The sequence below is a fragment of the Hypanus sabinus genome, chromosome 16, assembly GCF_030144855.1.
Source record: "Hypanus sabinus isolate sHypSab1 chromosome 16, sHypSab1.hap1, whole genome shotgun sequence".
Taxonomy (NCBI): domain Eukaryota; kingdom Metazoa; phylum Chordata; class Chondrichthyes; order Myliobatiformes; family Dasyatidae; genus Hypanus; species Hypanus sabinus.
Window position 1 is genome coordinate 45,099,590 of NC_082721.1, and position 22,771 is coordinate 45,122,360.

Consider the following 22,771-nt stretch of genomic DNA (forward strand, 5'->3'; position numbering starts at 1 on the left):
ATGTAGGATGAAGGCAAGGCAGGTTGTGATTTATTCTTGAGTTTTCACCCCACAGCTGATACAGCATCCACAATGGCCATTCCATTAATGACATCCTCTGTCTCCTCCATTGAAATAATGTGAAGCTGTCTCACTTGTCACTCTCCTAGAAGCTTCTGGCGACTGGTTGCCCTCTTGCCCCTTGAGGTCAATGGAAAGGTATAAGCATGTGCAGTGAAAGCCTGTTGGATAATGTAGTTGTTTGGCTGGCATTCTATACTGTTCTGTTGTTGAAGGTTTCATTAGCACCAAGACAGTGAACAAACAGTGGGGCAAATAATATTAGACAGGCAAGATATGATGGTAGTTCTTTGAGAACAGACATGAGAATTCGGACTATCGAGTTACTCAGTCCCCACTACATGTCATTCAAACATGCATTCAACGACATTGGTTGCACATTAAAATCTATTGAATAATTTACAGCACTGAAAGCAACAGCCAATATCACATTACATTTTGAGTGTGTGTCTACCCTCATGATCTGCAGAATCAGGCATCTCCTGCAGCAAGCCTCCATATCAGATCATAATTCAACCTACCTTTTTCCCAGGTTCTGCCATTGTTGAAGATCTCCTGGATCAGCTTCAGTTGTAGATGGCCTCCTAGTATCTGTCACAGCCACCATGCTCCTCCCCTTTGAGGCCAGTTTCAATTGGCACGAGTGTTCACAAAATTAGTCTCGGTGGTGAGGTGGTAAGCCAATGAACAGCATTGTTTGCAGTGGACAAAGTAGGAATATGTTCTACATCCCTGTCAGGGACTTTTACAGGTAGCATCCAATTTTAGCCCTACCTCAAGTCAATGGCAGCTGAAACAATCAGATTTACCCCTTACCTTTGAATACAATTCTTCAAAACCCACTTAGCCAGCTTCCATTGTTCTACCTTCTTGGGACCATCTATGATTATGCTACCTGTATCCCAAGTCCACCTTTATGTTCAGGTATCATCCCAATGTTTGCTAGTGAAGCAAAGATCAGTTATGAATTTCTCAGCAATGATTTCTAATGTGTTCAAAGCTGAACTTGCACATGTCTAATCATCTCCAGCCCTACACCCTTCTGAATTACAATGTTGCAATGTTTTAAACTAAAATGACAGTGACATGGCATCCTGAGCAGTAAAGCAGTGGGTGAGAAATCAGGTAATAATGCTGTAAGTAATTAGAGTTAGTTTAGTGGACAGGAGCACAGTAAAGGGAGAGGAGAAATCATTGGTTTAAAGGGCATTTATTTCATTACAATGGGCAAGGTGAATGAGTCTGAAGCATAGATTTGCTCTGGGGACTGGGATATCAGCCAAGAGAGAAACATGGCTGAGGGAATGTTGGATTGGCAACTCACTGTTTCAGGAAACTGATGGTACAGTTATGACAGAGCTGCAGGTAACAAAGGAAGGAGAGTTGCTTTCTTGATTAAAGGAATTTAACAATGGTCCTTGGAGTGGATGTTCTGGGAGGATCCTCCTGTAATGTCATATTGGTAAAACTAAGAAACAAGGGATTATCACTCTGATTGACTACATTATAGTCATTATAGGCTATTATATAACATTATAGGCTCCCCAGTAGTCATCAGGAATTGGAGGAGCACTTATGTAGAGATTGCAGCAAGTTCTACACATAATAGGTTAGTATGTGACAGATTCTAACTTTCCTAATATTTAATTGGCCAACCATAGAGTAACCGGCCTAGATGGAGTGGAATTGGTGAAATTTTTTCAAGAAAGCATCGTTCCACAATATAAAGATATAGAGAGGGTGTTAACGCTGGACCGCCTCCTGCAAAATGAGAAGTACCAGAGGAATCTGTCAGCAAGCACTTTGGGTCCAGTGATGTTTTAAAATAGTTATGGAGAAGGAGAGATCTAGTTCATGTGTTAGGATCTGAACGGGGGTAGAGCAAATTTTAGAGCCATTAGCAAGGTCTTTGCAGAGGCTGACTGAGTACAAGGGAAAAAAGTGTCTGCTAAGAGGAAGGTTCTTAAAAAGTGTGATGACAAGAGCTCAGAGCCTTCAGAGCCTGTTAGCGTGAAGGGCAAGTTGGCATATTTTGGGAACCCCAGTTGACAAGAGATATTGTGGCTTCTGTTAAGAACAACAAGAGGGTATTATATTACATGTAAACACAATTAGAAACTACCGAATCTCTTGGCAACTACAAGTTGAGGAGTACGTTTGAGAGAAATCAGGAAGACAAAAAGAGGATACGAGAGGCATTTGGCATTCAAACTGAAGCAAACACATGAAATTCTACAGGAATATTATGTGTAAGGGAGAGAATAGGTCCCCATAACAATCAGCATGGCTGTCTTTGTATGGAAAAGGAAATGAGATTTTCAGTTAAATTTTTTTTCCAGTTTTACTGTGGATTAAACAATAAAAGCAAAGGAAATGGGGGAATGATCCGTGATGCCTTAGACCACATAAGAGTTAACAGGAAGGAAGTATTGGAGGCCTTAAAGTGCATTAAGATGAATAAATCCCAGGACCTCACTTGGACCTTGCGGGAAGCTAGAGAAGAAACTGTAGGTGCACAGAATTAAGGAGGTAACCAAGAGGAGAGGTAGGGCAGCAGATGCTGCCTATATGGACTTCAGCAAGACATGACAGGTTGGTCTGGAAGATTTAGTAGCGTGTGATCTAGGGGGAGATGGCCGATTGGATTCATAATTGGCTCGGTGATGGTGATGGTCAAGGGTTATTTCTTGGACCAGATGCCTGTATCTAGTGGTGTGCAACAGGAGTTGGTGCTGGGAGGTTTGTTTGAAATTTATATAAACAACTTGGATAGGAATGTAGAAAGCATAATCAATAAGTTTGGAGTGATACTAAACTACCCGGCATTGTAGACAGTGTAGAAGCTTTTAAAAATGTGCAGATTCTGATCAGCTAGACATATGGCTGCAAAATAACAAATGGCTTTCCATTCAAATAAATGTGAGGGATTGCACTTTGGGAGACCAAGCCAGGGTGCGATTTACACAGTGAAGAGTAGTGTCAAGGAGTGCAAATGCACATTTGCATGGGTTGATAGGGTGATGAGGAAAGCATTTGGCATGCTGGCCTTCATTGGACGTTGCAGTTAGGAAGTCACTTTGCAGTTCATGCAAGACATTGGTGAGGTCACATTTGGAGTATTGTGTACAGTTTTGGTCACCCTTATAGGAAAGACATTATTAAATCATCACTGCACTCTTTCTAGTTTATCAGGATGTTACCTGAACTTGGGAGTCCAAGTTCAAACGAAAGATCATATAGACTAGGACCTTATTCTCTGGTAGGTAGGAGACTGAGTGGGAATCTGATACAGTTATTAAATTCATGAAGGGCATAGAGTGAATGCGCATAATCATTTTCACAGGGAGGGGATGCAGAAAAATAAAGCGTATATGATTGAGATCAGAGACGAGAAATTTGAAAGGGACATCATGGCATCTTCGTGGCAAAGGACGGTGCATATTTGGAAACAGCTGTCACGATAGAGGTTGAGGCAGGCACATTAACAAAATTTAAAGGCCAATTACAAAAGTATAGAGATAGGAGGGCCATGGGCCAAGTACAAGCAGATGGGAGCAGCTCACTGGGCAAAACAGCTGGCATGGAGAAGTTGGGCTGAAGGCTGTGACTCTTAATCTATGACTCTGACTCAATCTCAAAATCTACTCATTTCTCAGTTGAAAGATGTATTATCAGTACTATGCACTAAACTCTGGAAAGTTTTCAGAAGGTAATCCACCACCATCTCTTTTTTTAAAAAACAACTCTTGATCATCTGCTCTGATGTTTTGTGCTGCTCAGCATTTTGTTTGAAGCTCGTGTGCAGTAACTTGGGTGGTTTTGCTAGATCAAATGTGCTACACAAATGCTAGTAGTGTTGACCCTAAATGTGAAATCAGTCCCACCTTTCAGACTAACTGAAGCAATTTAAAAATCACTGTAAATTAATATTTCAGATTTTGTGTGCAACCTTTGAAAAATTTGTAAAATGATAATGTAGAAAGGTGCTACAGATTGACGTCATGATGTCTTTTTCAGGACGAGGAGATCAACAGGAGAATGATTTGGGAAAATGCCATGAGCTACATTGAACAGCACAATCGAGAGTATGCAATGGGGAAGCACACATTTACTGTGGCAATGAACCAGTTTGGAGATCTGGTGTGTACAATATCTAAAATATTTGTCTATCAGATGCTAGTTATGAGGTGCTTTTACTGAATGAGCTCTTTACATTCACTGATATCATGTAACAAAGTCCAATCTCTCTTGCCAATCTCTGATTCTTTCATCTGACCCTTTAACATCATATTTCATTATTTCTGCTCACCATCATGGTGAGCTGCTGCCAGGAGGCTAGTGTCACCTTTGTATTTGCTGTTGTGAAGTAAAGGAACACTTAACTTCTGGAAAAAAAAGTATCTGAAAAAAAAACATGTGGTACCCTCTGATATTGTTGTCCAGTTAACATTCATATTTCATCTTTCCCATGGTCTTTAGTTGCCTTTTGTTGCTTTTTAAATGTTTCCGCAACTAACTCCCTACAAACCTTTGCTCTATTAGGTTAGCTTTGACTTCCCTTGTCAGCCACAGATGAGTAATCGGGACTTCAGAATACTTCGGGATATATTTATCCCGTGCCTTCTGAATTGCTTCCAGGAACTCCAGCCATCACTGCTCTGCTGTCATCCCTGCTAATGTCCTCTTCCAATCAACTTTGGCCAGCTTCATTCTCGTGCTTTTGGAATTCCCTTTGCTCCACTGCAATACTGATACATTTGACTTTAAATTCTCTCCCTCAAATGTCAGAGTGAATTCTATCATATTATGATCACTACTCCCCAAGGGTTCTGTCACATTAAGTTCCCTAATCAAATCTAGTTCATTACAAAATACCCAATCCAGAATAGCTGATCTTCCTAGAGGGCTAAACCACCAGCTATTCTAAAAAGCTATCTTGCAGGTATTCTAAAAATTCTTTCTTGGGGTCTAGCATTAACCTGATTTTCCCAACCTACCTGCATATTCAAATCCCCCATTACTATTGATACATTACCCTTTAGACATGCCTTTTCTATCTCCCATTGCACTTTGTAGCCCACATCCTGGCTACTGTTTGGAGACCTGTATAAAACTTCCATCAAGGTCATTTTACCTTTGCAGTTCATTATATCTTCCAATCTTATGTCACCTCTTTTGAAGGATTTGATTTCATTTTTTAAAATTAGACCCATAACACGCTCTCTGTCTACCTGGCTATCCTTTCAATACAATGTCTATCCTTGGATATCAAGGTTGCAACTATAATCTTCTTTCAGCCACGACTCAGCGATGCCCACAACGTTACACCTGCCGGTCTAACTGCACTAAGAGATCGCCTTCCTTATTCTGTATTCTGCGTGCATTGAAATATAACACCTTCAGTTCTTTAATTTACTCTTGTATTTTCGGTTTGCCTTTTGCGCATTGATTCTTTGTCCTATTGGTATTCCATCGCTTCTGTTCTGTTTCTTGGATTTACTGAGTATGCCCACAAGAAAAAGAATCTTTTGGATATGGTGACATATATATACTTCAATAATTAATTTACTTAGAATTTTGAACTGCACCCTGGAGTTTCATTCTGTTTCATTCATTCTGTTTCTCTTTCCTTAGATGCCATCTGTCCTTTCCCATATTTTCTCTGTTTCTGATCTTTGTGCAACTCCTTTGCTTTATTGCATTGATTTACAATCAGAACTAGGAATGCTGCTGGAAATTCTGCTTTATTCCAAGGACAGTGAAGAGAAATATACACCTCAACTGCAGTCCAGCTGGCAATTGATTTACACTGGCTGGTAATGAAAGCTGAAACTCACTTGATCAATGATGCTCAGTTCTGCCCTAGAAAACTTAGCATCTTGCAGTAATAGCTTTTACTCGTTTCCCCCACTGGTTAGTGTTCTGTGAGGTTATATTCACAATGCAAGATGGCTACTGCATTCACAAAAGAAGGTGGCTTCCCATTAACTTAGTTGCATGAAAAATAATGGTTCCAATTGTACAATGAGAATTGCACAATGGCTTTGGTCATTTTTAACTGAAACCAACCTCCCTTTATATCAGATTCTGAAAAAAGATGACTTACAAAAAACAAAGAATTAATGTAAAAAAATTACATTAAGACATTTGTCAATTGAAAAAAAAGCCATTGTTAATAAGGATGGACTTCTGATGGGAATTATATGCACTTTTTCCATGCATTGCCTCATTCAGGTCAATAATTATCATGCCCAAGAATCATTTCCAGCTGGACCTCCATCTATTTTGGTTGAAACTGCAATGGTCTCTGTTCCCTCGCAGAACAAAAAAAAATGCTGTAGGCTAAAAATGAGCATTCTTTAAAAGGCTAGATACATCACAGACAGAGTGTTGCACAGCTCTCCACATAACAAACCTCACAGAGGCTCAACAACCCAGCATCCCAAGTAGCACTACTTTCTAACCCAATTTCAAGGGTGATCCTTGAAATCAGTGGAGAGAAATGAAGAAATTATACTGAAGCAGAAATTGTACCAGGTCCACAATATCAGAAACAACTAAAAGGTTGGAGAAAGAAACACAAAGCAGGAGGAGGCACTCTGCAGAAATGTGCCAGCAAGGGGGCAGTAAGGGCAGGAGTGTCCCCTATGAATGTGCCAGGGAGGGGGCAGTAAGGGCAGGAGTGTCCCCTATGAATGTGCCAGCGAGGGGGCAGTAAGGGCAGCAGTGTCCCCTATGAATGTGCCAGCGAGGGGGCAGTAAGGGCAGCAGTGTCCCCTATGAATGTGCCAGCGAGGGGGCAGTAAGGGCAGCAGTGTCCCCTATGAATGTGCCAGCGAGGGGGCAGTAAGGGCAGCAGTGTCCCCTATGAATGTGCCAGCGAGGGGGCAGTAAGGGCAGCAGTGTCCCCTATGAATGTGCCAGCGAGGGGGCAGTAAGGGCAGCAGTGTCCCCTATGAATGTGCCAGGGAGGAGGCAGTAAGGGCAGGAGTGTCCCCTATGAATGTGCCAGGGAGGGGGCAGTAAGGGCAGCAGTGTCCCCTATGAATGTGCCAGCGAGGGGGCAGTAAGGGCAGCAGTGTCCCCTATGAATGTGCCAGGGAGGGGGCAGTAAGGGCAGGAGTGTCCCCTATGAATGTGCCAGGGAGGGGGCAGTAAGGGCAGCAGTGTCCCCTATGAATGTGCCAGGGAGGGGGCAGTAAGGGCAGCAGTGTCCCCTATGAATGTGCCAGCGAGGGGGCAGTAAGGGCAGCAGTGTCCCCTATGAATGTGCCAGGGAGGGGGCAGAAAGGGCAGGAGTGTCCCCTATGAATGTGCCAGGGAGGAGGCAGTAAGGGCAGGAGTGTCCCCTATGAATGTGCCAGGGAGGAGGCAGTAAGGGCAGGAGTGTCCCCTATGAATGTGCCAGGGAGGAGGCAGTAAGGGCAGGAGTGTCCCCTATGAATGTGCCAGGGAGGGGGCAGTAAGGGCAGCAGTGTCCCCTATGAATGTGCCAGGGAGGGGGCAGTAAGGGCAGCAGTGTCCCCTATGAATGTGCCAGCGAGGGGGCAGTAAGGGCAGCAGTGTCCCCTATGAATGTGCCAGGGAGGGGGCAGAAAGGGCAGGAGTGTCCCCTATGAATGTGCCAGGGAGGGGGCAGTAAGGGCAGCAGTGTCCCCTATGAATGTGCCAGCAAGGGGGCAGTAAGGGCAGCAGTGTCCCCTATGAATGTGCCAGGGAGGGGGCAGAAAGGGCAGGAGTGTCCCCTATGAATGTGCCAGGGAGGAGGCAGTAAGGGCAGGAGTGTCCCCTATGAATGTGCCAGTGAGGGGGCAGTAAGGGCAGCAGTGTCCCCTATGAATGTGCCAGGGAGGGGGCAGTAAGGGCAGCAGTGTCCCCTATGAATGTGCCAGGGAGGGGGCAGTAAGGGCAGCAGTGTCCCCTATGAATGTGCCAGCGAGGGGGCAGTAAGGGCAGCAGTGTCCCCTATGAATGTGCCAGGGAGGGGGCAGTAAGGGCAGCAGTGTCCCCTATGAATGTGCCAGCGAGGGGGCAGTAAGGGCAGCAGTGTCCCCTATGAATGTGCCAGGGAGGGGGCAGAAAGGGCAGGAGTGTCCCCTATGAATGTGCCAGGGAGGGGGCAGTAAGGGCAGCAGTGTCCCCTATGAATGTGCCAGCAAGGGGGCAGTAAGGGCAGCAGTGTCCCCTATGAATGTGCCAGGGAGGGGGCAGAAAGGGCAGGAGTGTCCCCTATGAATGTGCCAGGGAGGAGGCAGTAAGGGCAGGAGTGTCCCCTATGAATGTGCCAGTGAGGGGGCAGTAAGGGCAGCAGTGTCCCCTATGAATGTGCCAGGGAGGGGGCAGTAAGGGCAGCAGTGTCCCCTATGAATGTGCCAGGGAGGGGGCAGTAAGGGCAGCAGTGTCCCCTATGAATGTGCCAGCGAGGGGGCAGTAAGGGCAGCAGTGTCCCCTATGAATGTGCCAGGGAGGGGGCAGAAAGGGCAGGAGTGTCCCCTATGAATGTGCCAGGGAGGAGGCAGTAAGGGCAGGAGTGTCCCCTATGAATGTGCCAGTGAGGGGGCAGTAAGGGCAGCAGTGTCCCCTATGAATGTGCCAGGGAGGGGGCAGTAAGGGCAGCAGTGTCCCCTATGAATGTGCCAGCGAGGGGGCAGTAAGGGCAGCAGTGTCCCCTATGAATGTGCCAGCGAGGGGGCAGTAAGGGCAGCAGTGTCCCCTATGAATGTGCCAGCGAGGGGGCAGTAAGGGCAGGAGTGCCCCTATGAATGTGCCAGCGAGGGGGCAGTAAGGGCAGCAGTGTCTCCTATGAATGTGCCAGCGAGGGGGCAGTAAGGGCAGCAGTGTCCCCTATGAATGTGCCAGCGAGGAGGCAGTAAGGGCAGGAGTGTCCCCTATGAATGGCTGCACTTGGGAAGTTTCCAGCTCTGGCTGAATGTCCTTTGCAGATGCAAATGCTGAGGTCACACCAACAATGAAAAATTCCATTCCTTTGTTATTGGGGCTATTCTTGAAAACTGCATGGCAGCAATGAGCAACAGTGTTTCATCAGAGGTAGCCCCGAGGGATCTGAGGCAGGGTTTCTGAGTCTAAACCCAGACTTTACTGCAAGAACAGGCAGTTACCTGTTAAATCTCAAGTAGCTACTTTGCTGCCAATATCTAGATAAGGGTCACCCTCTCAGAAACTTTGCCTCAGGATCCCTGCAGGCTGATCCTTTTGAGGTAAGCTACATCATGCCTTAAAGGTGCTGGCAGTTACTTATAAGAGTTAAGACTAGTCTACTGAGAAATATTTCTGATAAATGTTCACAGATGGGGGTGGCATTTGACTGTGGTGTAAATCTTTTAAAAGTGCAGGCATATGCAGAGGGCTCACATCCTATAGTCTCCTCCATGGCGACTTCTTGCCACAAGTGCTCTTTGTACAAAGAACCCGTACAAACGGTTCTTCATTAGAATGGGTTGGTTCCTCACCCCACCTCCCCCAGACAACTCTGTCCAAGTTTATGCTTTGCCAGTACTCTCCAGCAGTGGTTTAAGTACAGCTGTACTGTGGAATAGCAGCTTCATAATTCCAGAAAGATAGTAATCATGTAACTGCTAAGGCAGTAGTACAGGCAGGTTCTGGATTTCTTTAATGCAGACAGTCCAACAAGGTAGTTTACAGTTATAACAAATTTTATTGACAAACAGAAGTTTTGTTAAAAACATGGAGAGACAAGTCAGGTTTCACATAAAATAGAGCTCCTGATTTATCATCAGACTGAATAAAGTTCAATAAAGTGTGTTAGGTAAAGTTACTACACCGGTATAATAAAGAGCGTCAGTGCCTCAGGTTCACATGGAGATTTAAGACTAGCCATACAAGTACCATAAACTCAAGCTAAGCAAAAGCTATTAAATGGAAGGCTAAAGCAATGACTCACACAAAGACCTACCCCATCCTGCAATGTAGAAAAGGAGCTGCACAGTTAACACACTTCACGCAGGCGCACTCGGTCACTAAAATAAATTAATCAAAAGGATCAGCAAAGCTGCCACTTACCTACCCTTAAGGCCTAGGCAATGGCCCAAGTATATACGGGGGTACACACCTGGGGAGGAAGGTGCTTGTCTGAAAAACCAGATTTCAGATACAGAGTAAGCAAGAACATCCTCTCTGCTAAAGGTGTTCAATATTATCATCTCTCCTGATACTGCAAAATCAATGCTACTGTATTGTAACCACAGGAGGTTTCATACCTTCTTCCTGCACGTCAATGATACCTTCAAAGGGCACTGCTCAAAAAGGACCCTCATCATTCAGGGCACGCTCTCTTCTCATTGCTGACATTCTGGGAGGACATGCAAGAGCCTAAGGATCTACACTCAACATTTAGGGAATGGCTTCTTACCCTTCACCATCAGATTTCTGAACTGCCCATGACACTGTACCATTATTCATCCTTTGCATTATCTACCTATTTTTGCATTATTGACTTATTTTTATAATTTATAGTCATTCTTATTTTTTGCACTATACTGCTGCCACAAAACAAAAAAATCATAGCATATTAGACTGATAATATACTTGATTCTGATTTGCCTTGGACTGTCACTGCATTAATGTATGACCCTGTAAATGTCTTTCTAGACCAATAAAGAGTTCAATAAACTCATGAATGGTTTCCTCGGAAGTAAAGCTGAAAACTCAACAGAGGAAGAAGTTGAAGAATCCCATGAGCTTGATGATGATGAAAGTGAAGATGTTTCCAAACTTCCAAGTTGTGTTGACTGGAGGAAAAAGGGTCTGGTTACAGATGTCAAGGACCAGGTAAGAAATCCAGTGGTAATAGTGATGTGCGATTGATGTTGTTTAATAACCATTGAAGATAAGTCTTATTTGATTGAAAGTGCTGCCCATTTGCACAATTATGCTGCTGCTGTCTGTGGAGTTCAGCCATACACACAATTCATGCTAAATCCTGCACATTCAATATGTAATATAGTGTTATATGTAGTACATACTATCCCTCAATCTCCAAAATACAGTTCACACTAACCCTTTACTCTCCAAAATACTGTTCATACTAACCCTTACTCTCCAAAATACAGTTCATACTAACCCTTACTCTGCAAAATACAATTCATACTAACCCTTACTCTCCAAAATACAGTTCACACTATCCCTTACTCTCCAAAATCCTGTACACAATATCCCTTACTCTGAAAAATACAGTTCTACTGAAGTCAAAGAAGCAGAGTGTTAGAGGTGGACTACGGCATACATAAGTTGTTTATGTTGATCATAATTTTGAATGTGTGATTATGTCAATTTATGTTAATATATGTTTCACTTCTTCTCTTGTGTTGCTGTTTCAAAAAGCAATTTTTCATGGAGTTCATGCTGTGTTTGTGTATGACAACAATAGATTTAAACTTGAACGTTACATTATAAACTTGGTGCATGTGACTTGTGATGAATTTCATTGCTGTTGACTGCTTTAGAGACATCCTTGGCAATTCAATTCTAAATATGCTCTTTTGTTTTACTTCAGATTTCAATATGCAATATATATTGCATGTAGAATTAAAACAAAGTAAGTTGATCTTGAGATGAAGCCTGCCTAAACACTCATTAACAATGCTATGAGGTAGAATTTTGACATGTCCAATATTTGGATCTGTTCATGTATCTCCTGTATCTTCTCCATTGTTACCTGAAACGCCCAACATAAATAATGTTCAGTATTACTTACCCAAGCTCCCTCTGCATAAGGGTACATTTCAGTTGGTGGCAACAGTAGTAAACAAGGGAATGTTTTTGGATTTCATCAAGCCACAGGTTCCTGCAACACAGAAGCAGGCTCTTCAGTCCACAATATTCATTGTATCTATCTACCAGTGTGTTGCAGACCCCAACCACCTTCTGGGTGAAAACAAATTCTCCCTTAAATTCCTTCTTAAACCTAAATCTGTTGGTCAAGCACACACCCACCATGGGAAAAGATTTCTAGTATTTAGCCTATCTATCCCCGTCACAATATATTTATACCTCTGTCAGGTTGCCCTTCAGCCTCCTTGTTTGCTTAACAGTAAAAGAGACTCGTTTCGTTGCTGAAATGCTGTATCCTTGTCCTGTAATGTGCTTTCCAGAGCAACATAAAGCTGTTCTCTTACTCTTTGCCACAGCCCCAATAAAATCAACCATCTCATGTCATCTTCACCACCTGATCCCCTGTGCTGCCACTTCCAGTGACTTCCCTGAGCTCCATCTGTTTATCAGCACTCTCTTGTGCTCTACCATTATTGTACATATCCTACTCTTAATTATCTTTCCAAAGTGTCCTGCCTCTCATTATTGCAGGACAAATTCCATTCGCCTTTGCTCCACCCAACTTCCTAACTATCTATATCACCATCCTTGCTGTCTACATCATCTGCAAATGTACTGATCAAAACTCGTACATTCACATCCATGTTGTTAATGTAGGGTCTCAGCACCAATCCATTTGGTACACCTCTGGTCACAGACTTCCAATCAGAAAAGCAACCTTCCACCATCACCTTGAGTAGCATTTAACGCAATGTTTTACAATACCAGCTCTGTAACAGAGGCCCGGGTTCAATCCTGACCTTGGGTGCTGTCTGTGTGGAATTTGCACTTTCACTCTGTGACCACAGGTTTGTAAATTAATTTGCCATGGTGCAGAAGTGAATGGTAGAATCAGGGAGAATTCAAATTGGGATTTAGGTAGGATTAAGAGATGGCAGCCTCGGGAGAGACGAAGGGTATGGGAGTAAACCCAGAGCAAGTCCCAAGTGGAGCCCCTAAGGCAGCTGGACGTATTTGAACATCCTTCTGGCAGCTCCTGCAGCCAAGCTGGTGCCAAACGTATTGCTGCATAAGCTTTCCTTTGGACTACACTGGTGAGGCTGAGAGGGGGATCTTGACGAGTGGGCATCTCAAGGTCTTCATACCTTTAGCCCAGGCTCCTGATGATGATCATCATCGCCCACTGTCTTTCAAGACGGATGGATGCCAACCAACAATGTAAATGAGTGGTTGATGGTTTGTGCAGACTTAAAGATTTGTATATGTATGTTTCTATAACTATCAATTTTGTACTGTGCATGATGGAATATTTTCTAAAACTCCAAGCATTAAATGTAATTGCAGATTTGGCATGTTGATAGTGCACTTTTTACATTATTCTCAGTCATCTATACAATTGTGGTACTTGTTCACAGAGCTGATTGCCATCTGCAGTATCAATCATATTTCAGCCCTAGAGATCAAGGGTAGAAGAACTATTTCCACAACTCTGATACTCAAACTCTCAGGATTACATGCTCATATACACTTTAGTTTCTCCAATGTAGAACTGTACACCACCTCAGAAAAGATGAAAATGATTGATGTGATGTGAATTTTGGATTGTTTTCAGTGTGACTGTGTTTCTGATTATCAGGGACAATGTGGCTCCTGCTGGGCCTTCAGTGCAACTGGAGCCCTCGAGGGGCAGTGGGCAAAAAAAAAGAAGCAACTTATCTCCCTGAGTGAACAGAACTTGCTGGATTGTGACACTAGTTCTTTTGGATGCAGAGGCGGGTATATGGATAGTGCCTTCAGAACTATAAAGCAACTTGGTGGCATAGAGTCAGCAAGTACTTATCCCTACACTGGATATGTAAGTCTTTTTCAACATGGATTTATTTTACTCGGGTTCATTCACGGTGTTAAATGGTAAAACATATGTCCAAATGATATGTCCTCTCTGTTCAAATACATTACTTAGTGGAGGAGATGAGAACATTTTGACTTTATGTATTTAATCATGGTCATGCACATGTCCCTGCCAATGTTGACATTTATTACCTTTCTCTAATTACCCCTCAACTGACAAGGCAGGTGTGAATCAATTACAGTGGTGATTTGAAGTCATATACTACCTTTGCCAGGAACAGATGGGGAATTTCCTTTCTTTAAGAATGTTGGAGCCAGCTGTATCTTTACAGTAGGTCCATAAGTACATGACTATTGAACCGAAAGTAGATATTTTTTTAAGTTGCATATTGATTTAATTATTTGAGAAGTTCCCAAACAATTACAGCTCAGGTCTCTGAATCAACAGTCCAGTCCTTTGGCTGTTAGTTCAAGAATATAACCACCTTACTACCACATCCCTTACTCTGTGATGCTGACTGTCGGTGCATCACTCACTTGAGTCAACACATTGAACATGCTCAGTATGACTGATGAATTTACATGTACCAGCCATCACATCTTTAGGATGTGGAAGAGAACTAGAAAAACCACGATTATTTCAGGAGGTCACAGAGAGAATGTGCAAACTCCGTACAGACAACACTAGAAGTCAGGACAGAACCCAGGTTGCTGAAGCAGCACTAAATGCTGTGCTGCTGTTTACATAAATTTGCAGTGAATCTGATACAAAAGACGTAAATGTTTGAATCAAAGGGTTACAGTTAATCTGTACAGTATTTTGTAGAGTACCTTATTATAAGCATAGTTATTTGTTAAGAAAGAGATGCATGTCTTAGCAATGAAAAATAAGCTATTACTTGACAAGTTCAATGTTTTATATATTAGGTTTAAATCAGCAATAATGATTAGAAGTGTTCTCAGGTAAATATTTATACCATTGATCATTAACACTGATGCTGTTTCTACAGTAGTGCACAGCCTGCTATTGAAGTCACTCAGAGAATTAGAGTTATGTGCTATCCTGATTGGTACACCTCAAACATCTCCTGACTCTTTTACCAATACCGTGTAGCTTCAGCTTAATTAAAATTGCTCCTTCAGCAATTCTACACACTCATCTTTGAATTCCTTACCCACATTATGTATGTTTTTATCCGATATAATATATAAACAAAAAAAAATAGAAAACCTACAGCACAATACAGGCCCTTCGGCCCACATGGTTGTGCCGAACATGTCCTTACCTTAGAAATTACTAGGCTTACCCATAGCCCTCTATTTTTCTAAACTCATGTCCCTATCCAAAAATCTTTTAAAATACCTTATTGTATCCGCCTCCACCACCTTTGCTAAGGTGCCCTAACTTTTAATATCTGTAATGGCCTTGATATCTGATATGTAGTGAAAATGTAAAAAATGTAGATGCTGGAAATTTGAAATATCAGCTGAAAATGCTTTAAAAACTTAGCAGGTCAGGCAGCATCTGAGGAAAGGAAAACAGAGTTAACATTTCAGACCAAAGATAAACTTGTTTACTGTTTCCATAGCAACTGCCTGAGCTGCTTGGAGTTTCCAGCTTTTTCTGTGTCGTGAAACTTGTCTTGCTCTCCATTGTGTGGGTGGTTTCATGGAGGCAAACTGAGATCACAACTAAAAGTCAAACTTTGAGATCAGCGTGTTACCTTACATGGTGTTCTCTCCAAATTTGTCTTTTGATCTGCCAAAGGAGGAACGGAATAAGCAAGTCCCTATTGATGTAAAACCTGCATCTGTTGATTGTGTTCCTCTTTGCCCTGAATCCACCCTGTGATTCTGAATTACACCAATGACAGCATTGGTAGAACCTGAGCAACATATTGGCCAATATATTTTATATAAAGAGAACTTTCAATATTTACGTTATCACTACCTCCTCCCATAGATGCTGTCTGGACTGCTGAGTTCTGCCAGCATTTTGTGTTTCTTTTTCCATATTTATCCTGTTCTGAAGTTTCACTTTTCAACTTAATGTGCTAGAAATAGTTGTGGCATCAATTTTTAAAATGCTACACCAGACTGAGGGTTAAAATTCTTTGCATCCATATCACTGGCACTTTGAAAAGCATGATGTAGTACTAACGAACTTCAAATTTTAATGGTTAATTTATCATTAGCAAGGAGTCTGCAGATTTCAGGAAAACAACATTGTTGCCATGATCAGGAAATATCGCAATTTTAAAATCGACGAAACACGTTTAGTAAGAAAGGTGGCAAAACTTGGACCCATTTGTGTTGCCATTGATGCTTCCTGCGAATCTTTCCAGTATTACCGTCAAGGTAAGAAATTATCCATACCATGCATATTAATAATCCTACATTTGCACCCAGTTCCTCTCTCAACGTATGTATCATTAGTAATTGGTGTTGAATATTTACAATGTTAATTACATCAACCATACATTTCCAAGAAGTTTTACCATTCCCCCCCCCCCCCACACCCCACCCCTCACAGCATATGCATTCTGGTGCTGTTGAAAACTGCCTGTGCATTACAGCATTCACATTTTTCAACATCTCTTTTTGGTGTTGGCACTTCTCTTGCTCTCCCTGAAAGGTAATTAAACCAGCCCTTTTCATCTTAACTATCCATTGCTATCACACTGCAAGACAGAACTCATGTCAATAAACAGTTGAATTCATCCTGCCATTCGATCCAAAACTTACAACCTAGAACGCTTTCCTATAATTTTCTGTATTCCTGTGTTGTAAAGCAAAAACTTAAGCTAAAATGATTAGAATCTTCATTGAATAGAATTACCATCTACTTTACTGCAGCAAACTTCAAGATAGAAGTCACAGACACAAATTGGTGAAATACCATTACATAAGGAAACAGAGTTCATTTAAAAAAGATAAGATCAATGTCAGATGTTTCATCTTTTTGTTAGTACAGTATATTGAGCAAAAAGCAATAGATGACTTTATTTATCACAATTCTATTAGACTTAATTATTCACAAGTTATACAAAATGTTCTTATAAAATTATACTTAGAATTGGAAAAATACTTGATTGACATGTGTATTTCCCAAAATGAATCCAAACAGAAAAGTGAAGAATAAGTATATTATTCAGTAATAAAGCCAGTGATACTTTTATATTCAGAATTATAAAGTACATTACAGAAATCATTTTCCAAAGAATCCATAAAAATGTTTTCATCAAATTGGATTCATTAAAGCCAGCTTACTGGCTGCACCACCCTGCTATCTTTTCCATTCTTTTTCTTTACTTTTGCCAAACCCCAGAAGTAACTTAGAAAATTTGACAAACTTTACATTCATATGGAAATTGATGTTGCCTGCACACAATGCTCCTTGTAGTTTGTAATGACCAGTGTGCACAAAAATCTTGCACTGTGCAATTTTTTGCCCAGTAACAACAACATGTGCACACTGAATAATTTCTTCCATAAAAATGGCATAAATTATCCATTTCAGAAATCTGCAAACAAATCAACGCAAACTCCCTGTTGTCAACACTGTCCACATCAGAAACTGGAAAAGGGAATGTGATTGTGTACGATCATGAAATATACTTAACATACTAACGAGGTAGAGGGTGACAATCTTTCGTGTGCAGTTTAAGTTCTTTTTTTTGCAAAAGATGCGCATGTGCACTTACCTTAGACAGAAACTGGCTGCACAGGAAAAAGTTCCCTGTGGACAGACAGAGGACTATGGAGGTAGAATGCTGAGGGAAGACTGGATGACACTGTTACAAGATAAGAAATTTACTTTGGAACTTCTCATTATAAAAGTGAACATTAAGATTTATACTAAAAATACAGACAAATGTGAGAAAATTATGACAAACAGAAGTAAACAGATTGTAAAGTGATAATTCAATGACAAGATAACAGAATAAATTTCTGTGCAACACAAGGCCAACCACCTTTTACAATTATATGTTTAAATAAATGTTTCCTTTCAGGTGTCTACTATGAACCAAATTGCAATCAACAGGGTGTAAATCATGCAGTGCTGTTGATTGGATATGGCACAGAGCAGAATGGACAATATTGGCTTGTTAAAAACAGGTATGTACCATAACAAAATGAATGACAGAAGATGACCTCAGGAAGAGCAGTGGCAAAAGCTGTGTTTGATCTGAGTGTTGATACATTAGGGAAACTACTACCATCTTAGGGGCATCAGGGAAAAGATTCAAAAGACTGATATCAGAAGAAAGAAATATGTTTATCGGGGAAGCTGCCAAAGATGAGATTCTTCTACATAGCAAACAGAAATCTAGGGTGTCCTGAAAGTAATTTTTAAAATACAAATCTAAAGGATTGTACTATTGTATTTTTACTTACGCACCCAATGGGGAATTCAAAGGAACTGTTTAAATCTAAAGTACGGAAAGAATGCAATGTGTTTGGCCATTAGGAATTCACCAGAGTAGTCAAGGAGCCGATTATATAAATGCGAGGACAAAAGTACTGAAAAGATACGTTTTAAGAGAATAGTCTCTTTTAGAACATCAACATTACACAAATTGGTTGGTAAAAATGTGACCACTCCAAAGAATATGTTCTCATAGATGTGGAGAGTCAATGACAAAGTTGGATGGGATTGACTAGATATCCATTTCCCATACCTGTACTCTTACACTTCTCCCAGCACCAGATCAGTTCCCTTTCATCCTCACCATCTACCCCACTGGTCTTCACGTTCATTCAATCATTATTTTGACTTCCAACAACACCAGCATCTCTCCTCTATTTTAGTTTCTCCATTCCAAAGGGATGCTTCACTTTTTCATCTGTACCACACTGTAGCCTCTTTCCCACAACAGAAGATACTATGATTTACTTGTATCTCCTCTCACCTGCCAAATTCCCAAACATGCATACTTTGTGAGGCAGTGAATGACTTGTATTTCTTTCAATTTAGCATACCATATTTACTGCTTATAACAGTGGTTTTGTTTACTTAGTAAGACAAAATGAAGATGGAATAATGTAATGGAAAACACCTGTAATCAGGTCACAAGGGTGATCCTGAACTTCACTTGTTTGTCACTTTGTCATTTCACTCTCACTGGGACCTCTTAATCCTTGACCATCAGCATTGTTCCAGTGGAGCTCCATGTAAACTCAATGAACAATATCTTATCTTCTAACCATGTATATTGTAGTGTCCCAACTCATCAATTTCAGATAACAGCATTTACTGGACTTTTACTTCCAGCTTTCTGCAGTACTTTGATAATTTCAGATAATTATTCAGAATCTACACCTCCTTAGGCAATCACCCCTCTTATCTACTGTTTTTTTTTATTTCCACACTATCAGAAACTTCTCTCTAATTCTATCCTTGTTTTCAACTTTGTCAGCACCTTATTACTTGTTTTATCACTAACCTTTCCAGCAATTCTGATAATCAGTTACAATCTGTAGAGATAGCTCGTTTTCCCTCTCCATGGATACTGCCTGACCAGGATTCTCTATCCAGACTGTGCTGCCAATCATGGATAGGAATTGTTGAGCCAGGCCTTTGCTGGCTGAAGTGCCTACCTAAACTAGTCTGATTTTCCTGTGTTTGCTCCACATCTCCCTAAACCTTTCTTATCCATGTACATATTCCAGATACATTTTAAACATTTTAATTGCACCCACCTCTACCTCATCATCTGGTAGCTTGTTTAAAATTTCCGCCACTCTCTGTGTGAAAAGATTGCTCTGTAAGTTACGCTTAGCTCCCCTCTCATTTTAAACTTATGCCTTGTAGTTTTATTCTTCCTCCATCCCAGGGAAAAAAGGGCTGTGACCATTCATAATATTTATGTTCCTTATTTATGTTCCACTTCTATAAGGTTATCCCTGAGGCTCCTCCAGAGGCCCCAGTCAGCTCTCCTTATAACTCAAGCTATAGTCTTTATAACATGCTTGTGAATCTTTTCTGCATCTTTTCCAACTTAATATTTCCTACAGCTATGAAACCAAAACTGCACAAAATACTCTAGATGGTCTCTGCAATGCGTTTTTACAATTGTAATATGATGCTCCGATCCTTATACTCAAGTAACATCATGTCCCAATTTGTGTACTTAGAGATGACATCCCAACTCTTGTACTCCGGTGTTCTTTTTTAACTTGCCTCTGCTTTAAATTATGGGCAAATAGGAGGAAAAATTCTTGGTGATAATAGGCCATTGATCCATCAGGCTAGTCCCATCCTGATAATGATGCAGAACAAGTTCAGCATTATTTCTTCTTCATTAAAACTGTCTCCTGCATGAATGTGGGTAAAAAATGTCTTTAGGTAACATCTGGTTTCCAACACTTCACATTCCCACCCAACTTTGATCTAAAAGCTTGTGTTAAATCCATGCACATCCATTGGCTATTAATTTATGTCAGAGGTCAAGCAGAACGTTTTGACCCTTAACCTAACTGTAAATTTTAAAAAAGCATTATTGCAATATCCTGCTCAGCTATCTAACTCAAATATCCTATGTGCATTGTCATTATTTGAAAGAACATAATCAGATCCAATCAAAATCCTTCTCTGCAGTGTATCGAATCCCAGTTCCCAGTTAATACTTTAACAGAATTGTGAAATTAACACCTTTTCATCTCTTATTTTGCAGCTGGGGAACAGCATGGGGTGACAACGGTTACATCAAAATGTCAAGGAACCAAAATAATAATTGCGGCATAACCGATTATGTTGTATTTCCAGTCGTGTGAGCGCTCCAACAGTCAGCCAGGGCTTCAGAATTTGTGCTGAAGAATTGTAGAAACTTCTGCTGTTGCTAATCAGTCTAAAAGAAATGAAAATAGATGGTCAGAGAAATAACTGCTGCTTCTGCATTTTTGTCAGTGTGGCATTAAAGGTGAATTACTTGTATGTTGCTAATTGCAACTTTGAATGACAATGTTATACCAGTTTTGTCAAGGAATAGGTTGTAATGCTCAGTAATTAATAAAAGCTGTTGGCAATCACTTCAACTACTTTTTGTTTGAAACTTAATGAATGAATTGAGGTTCTGTCAGATCTCTCAAATCCAAACCTCATCGCCGCCTTGATCGCAAGTAAGATTAAGGTGTTGATTTCCAGATGTTAAATGAGAGTGAATGCTATTGATATTATGACAGCAAAGTGACGAAGGAATTCTGGAACACTGACACCAATGGGCAGCAAGGGAAAACACTTCAAACTTTCATGCCTTTCACAAGGAGAGAAACAGTTGTAGCTCTTGCAGGTCAAGCAAGAGCTTTTTTTCACCTTTTTAAAATGATAGTACTAACCTATTCAAGTGCTATTCCTCCAGCAACCCACAAAGCCAAAGTGGTGATCTACGATTGAACTATTTCCTCCTGCTTTTTATTTTGGAGCCTGGGAGATACTTTATCCAGATTGGATGATTTTTCTGCTTTTAACAATATTTGATAATACAAAATCCTGTCTTCCCTCCAATACTTAAAATTCTTCCTTGGCGTTTATATCCACATTGCTACTTTCCTCACCATAACCAGTTATGGTGAGTACAGACCTTGTGTCACAGTGTACTTACCAGAAAAGCAAGTCAGCAGCCAGAACTAATCCAGGTAAAATGGCACCATTGATTATCAAAGGCAATGACAAGATCCTCTCTTGTTGGAGATATCCATTGCTAATCCCATTTGTGGCACAGATATCATATGTGGAATATCAAATATCATGAGTGAAATTTGAAATCCATTAGCATTCTGGAATTTAAGTCAAGTTTTTTTGTCCTTTAACTATAACATGTGTATAATCATATAATGTATATAGAAATGAAACAACATTTCTGTGAACCGGGGTATAAAGCACAGGGGTAGACATAACACACGATAGCTTATGAAGACAAGGATAAAATCTACAGATGAATTAAGCATAAACAACAAATTAAAGTGCATAAATTAAATATTGTAAAGTACAGACAGTTTAACCAGTGACACTTCAAATACAATTTGGCAAGTAGTTCAGAAGCCTAATGGCCTGGGGGAAGAAACTGTTACCCATCCCGGCCATTCTTGTTTTTATGCATTGGAGTCTCCTGCCTGATGGTAGAAAGTCAAAGAGGATGCTGGATGGATGGGTGGGATTCTTAATAACACTAAAAGCCTTGTACACACAGCACTCCCATTAAATGTCCCTGATGGATTGTAGGGAGACCTTTGTGATCCTCTCAGCTGTTCTCACAGTTCTCTGTAGGGACTTCTGATCCAATGCTTGACTGCTCCCATACCAGGTGAAGATGCTCTTGTAAAATGCAGTTGGGGGGGGGGTGGAATGGGAAACTTGCTTGTCTCAATCTCCTTAGGAAGTGGAGGCACTGCTGTGCCTTGTTCAGGGAGGTGATATTGAGGGACCAGGAGAGGTCATCCATGATGTGAGTTCCCAGGAACACTTGTGCATTTACTTAGCCGTGTATTCATAGAAGGAGATGGTTTGTCAGCAACTTCCTGAAGTCCACAATAATTTCCTTGGTCTTCTCCATGTTCAGGTTTAAGTTGTTCTTCTCACACCAATCCACCAGTTGTTTCACTTCCTCCCTGTACTCCATCTTGTCATCATCACTGATGAGGCCAACCACTGTCGGGTCATCCACAAACTTGATGACACAGTTTGAGCTGGATCCTGTGACACAGTCATGCATCATCAGTGTGTGCAGCAGCCTTGGGGTGCACCAATGCTCAGTGTAATGGGACGAGACATGTTGCTACTCTCATTGACTGACTGTGGCCTTAACAAGTCCAGGATCCAGTTGCAGAGGGAGGTGTTGAGACCCAGTGAGGACAGTTTCCCCAGTAGTTTCTGGGGCATGATGGTGTTAGGCACCAAACTGAAGTCTGTAAACCGCCGTCTAGCATATGAAACCCCATTTTCCAGATGGTACAGGACAAAAGCATCTTCAGTGGATCAATTTGAGCAATAAGCGAACTGGAAGGGGTCCGGTGCAGCCGGGAGAAAGGCTTTAATGTGCTCCATGAC

General features: G+C 41.4%; 1 protein-coding gene across 2 annotated transcripts in view; it reads left to right on the forward strand.

Moving 5' to 3' along the window:
• Positions 1 to 20,754, forward strand: part of LOC132405837 (procathepsin L-like) — a 66,464-nt gene extending 45,710 nt beyond the window's left edge. The window contains exons 3-8 of one of the 2 annotated variants that reach the window (XM_059990827.1): positions 4,078 to 4,200; positions 10,690 to 10,869; positions 13,508 to 13,726; positions 15,918 to 16,080; positions 17,736 to 17,841; positions 20,400 to 20,754. In XM_059990827.1, the coding sequence (XP_059846810.1) occupies positions 4,078 to 4,200; positions 10,690 to 10,869; positions 13,508 to 13,726; positions 15,918 to 16,080; positions 17,736 to 17,841; positions 20,400 to 20,499 (891 nt within the window). In that variant the 3' untranslated portion in view covers positions 20,500 to 20,754. Of the gene's footprint in view, positions 1 to 4,077; positions 4,201 to 10,689; positions 10,870 to 13,507; positions 13,727 to 15,917; positions 16,081 to 17,735; positions 17,855 to 20,399 lie in introns of those variants that run through there. The other variant, XM_059990828.1, reaches the window with a different exon arrangement.
• The last annotated feature ends 2,017 nt before the right edge of the window (positions 20,755 to 22,771 follow it).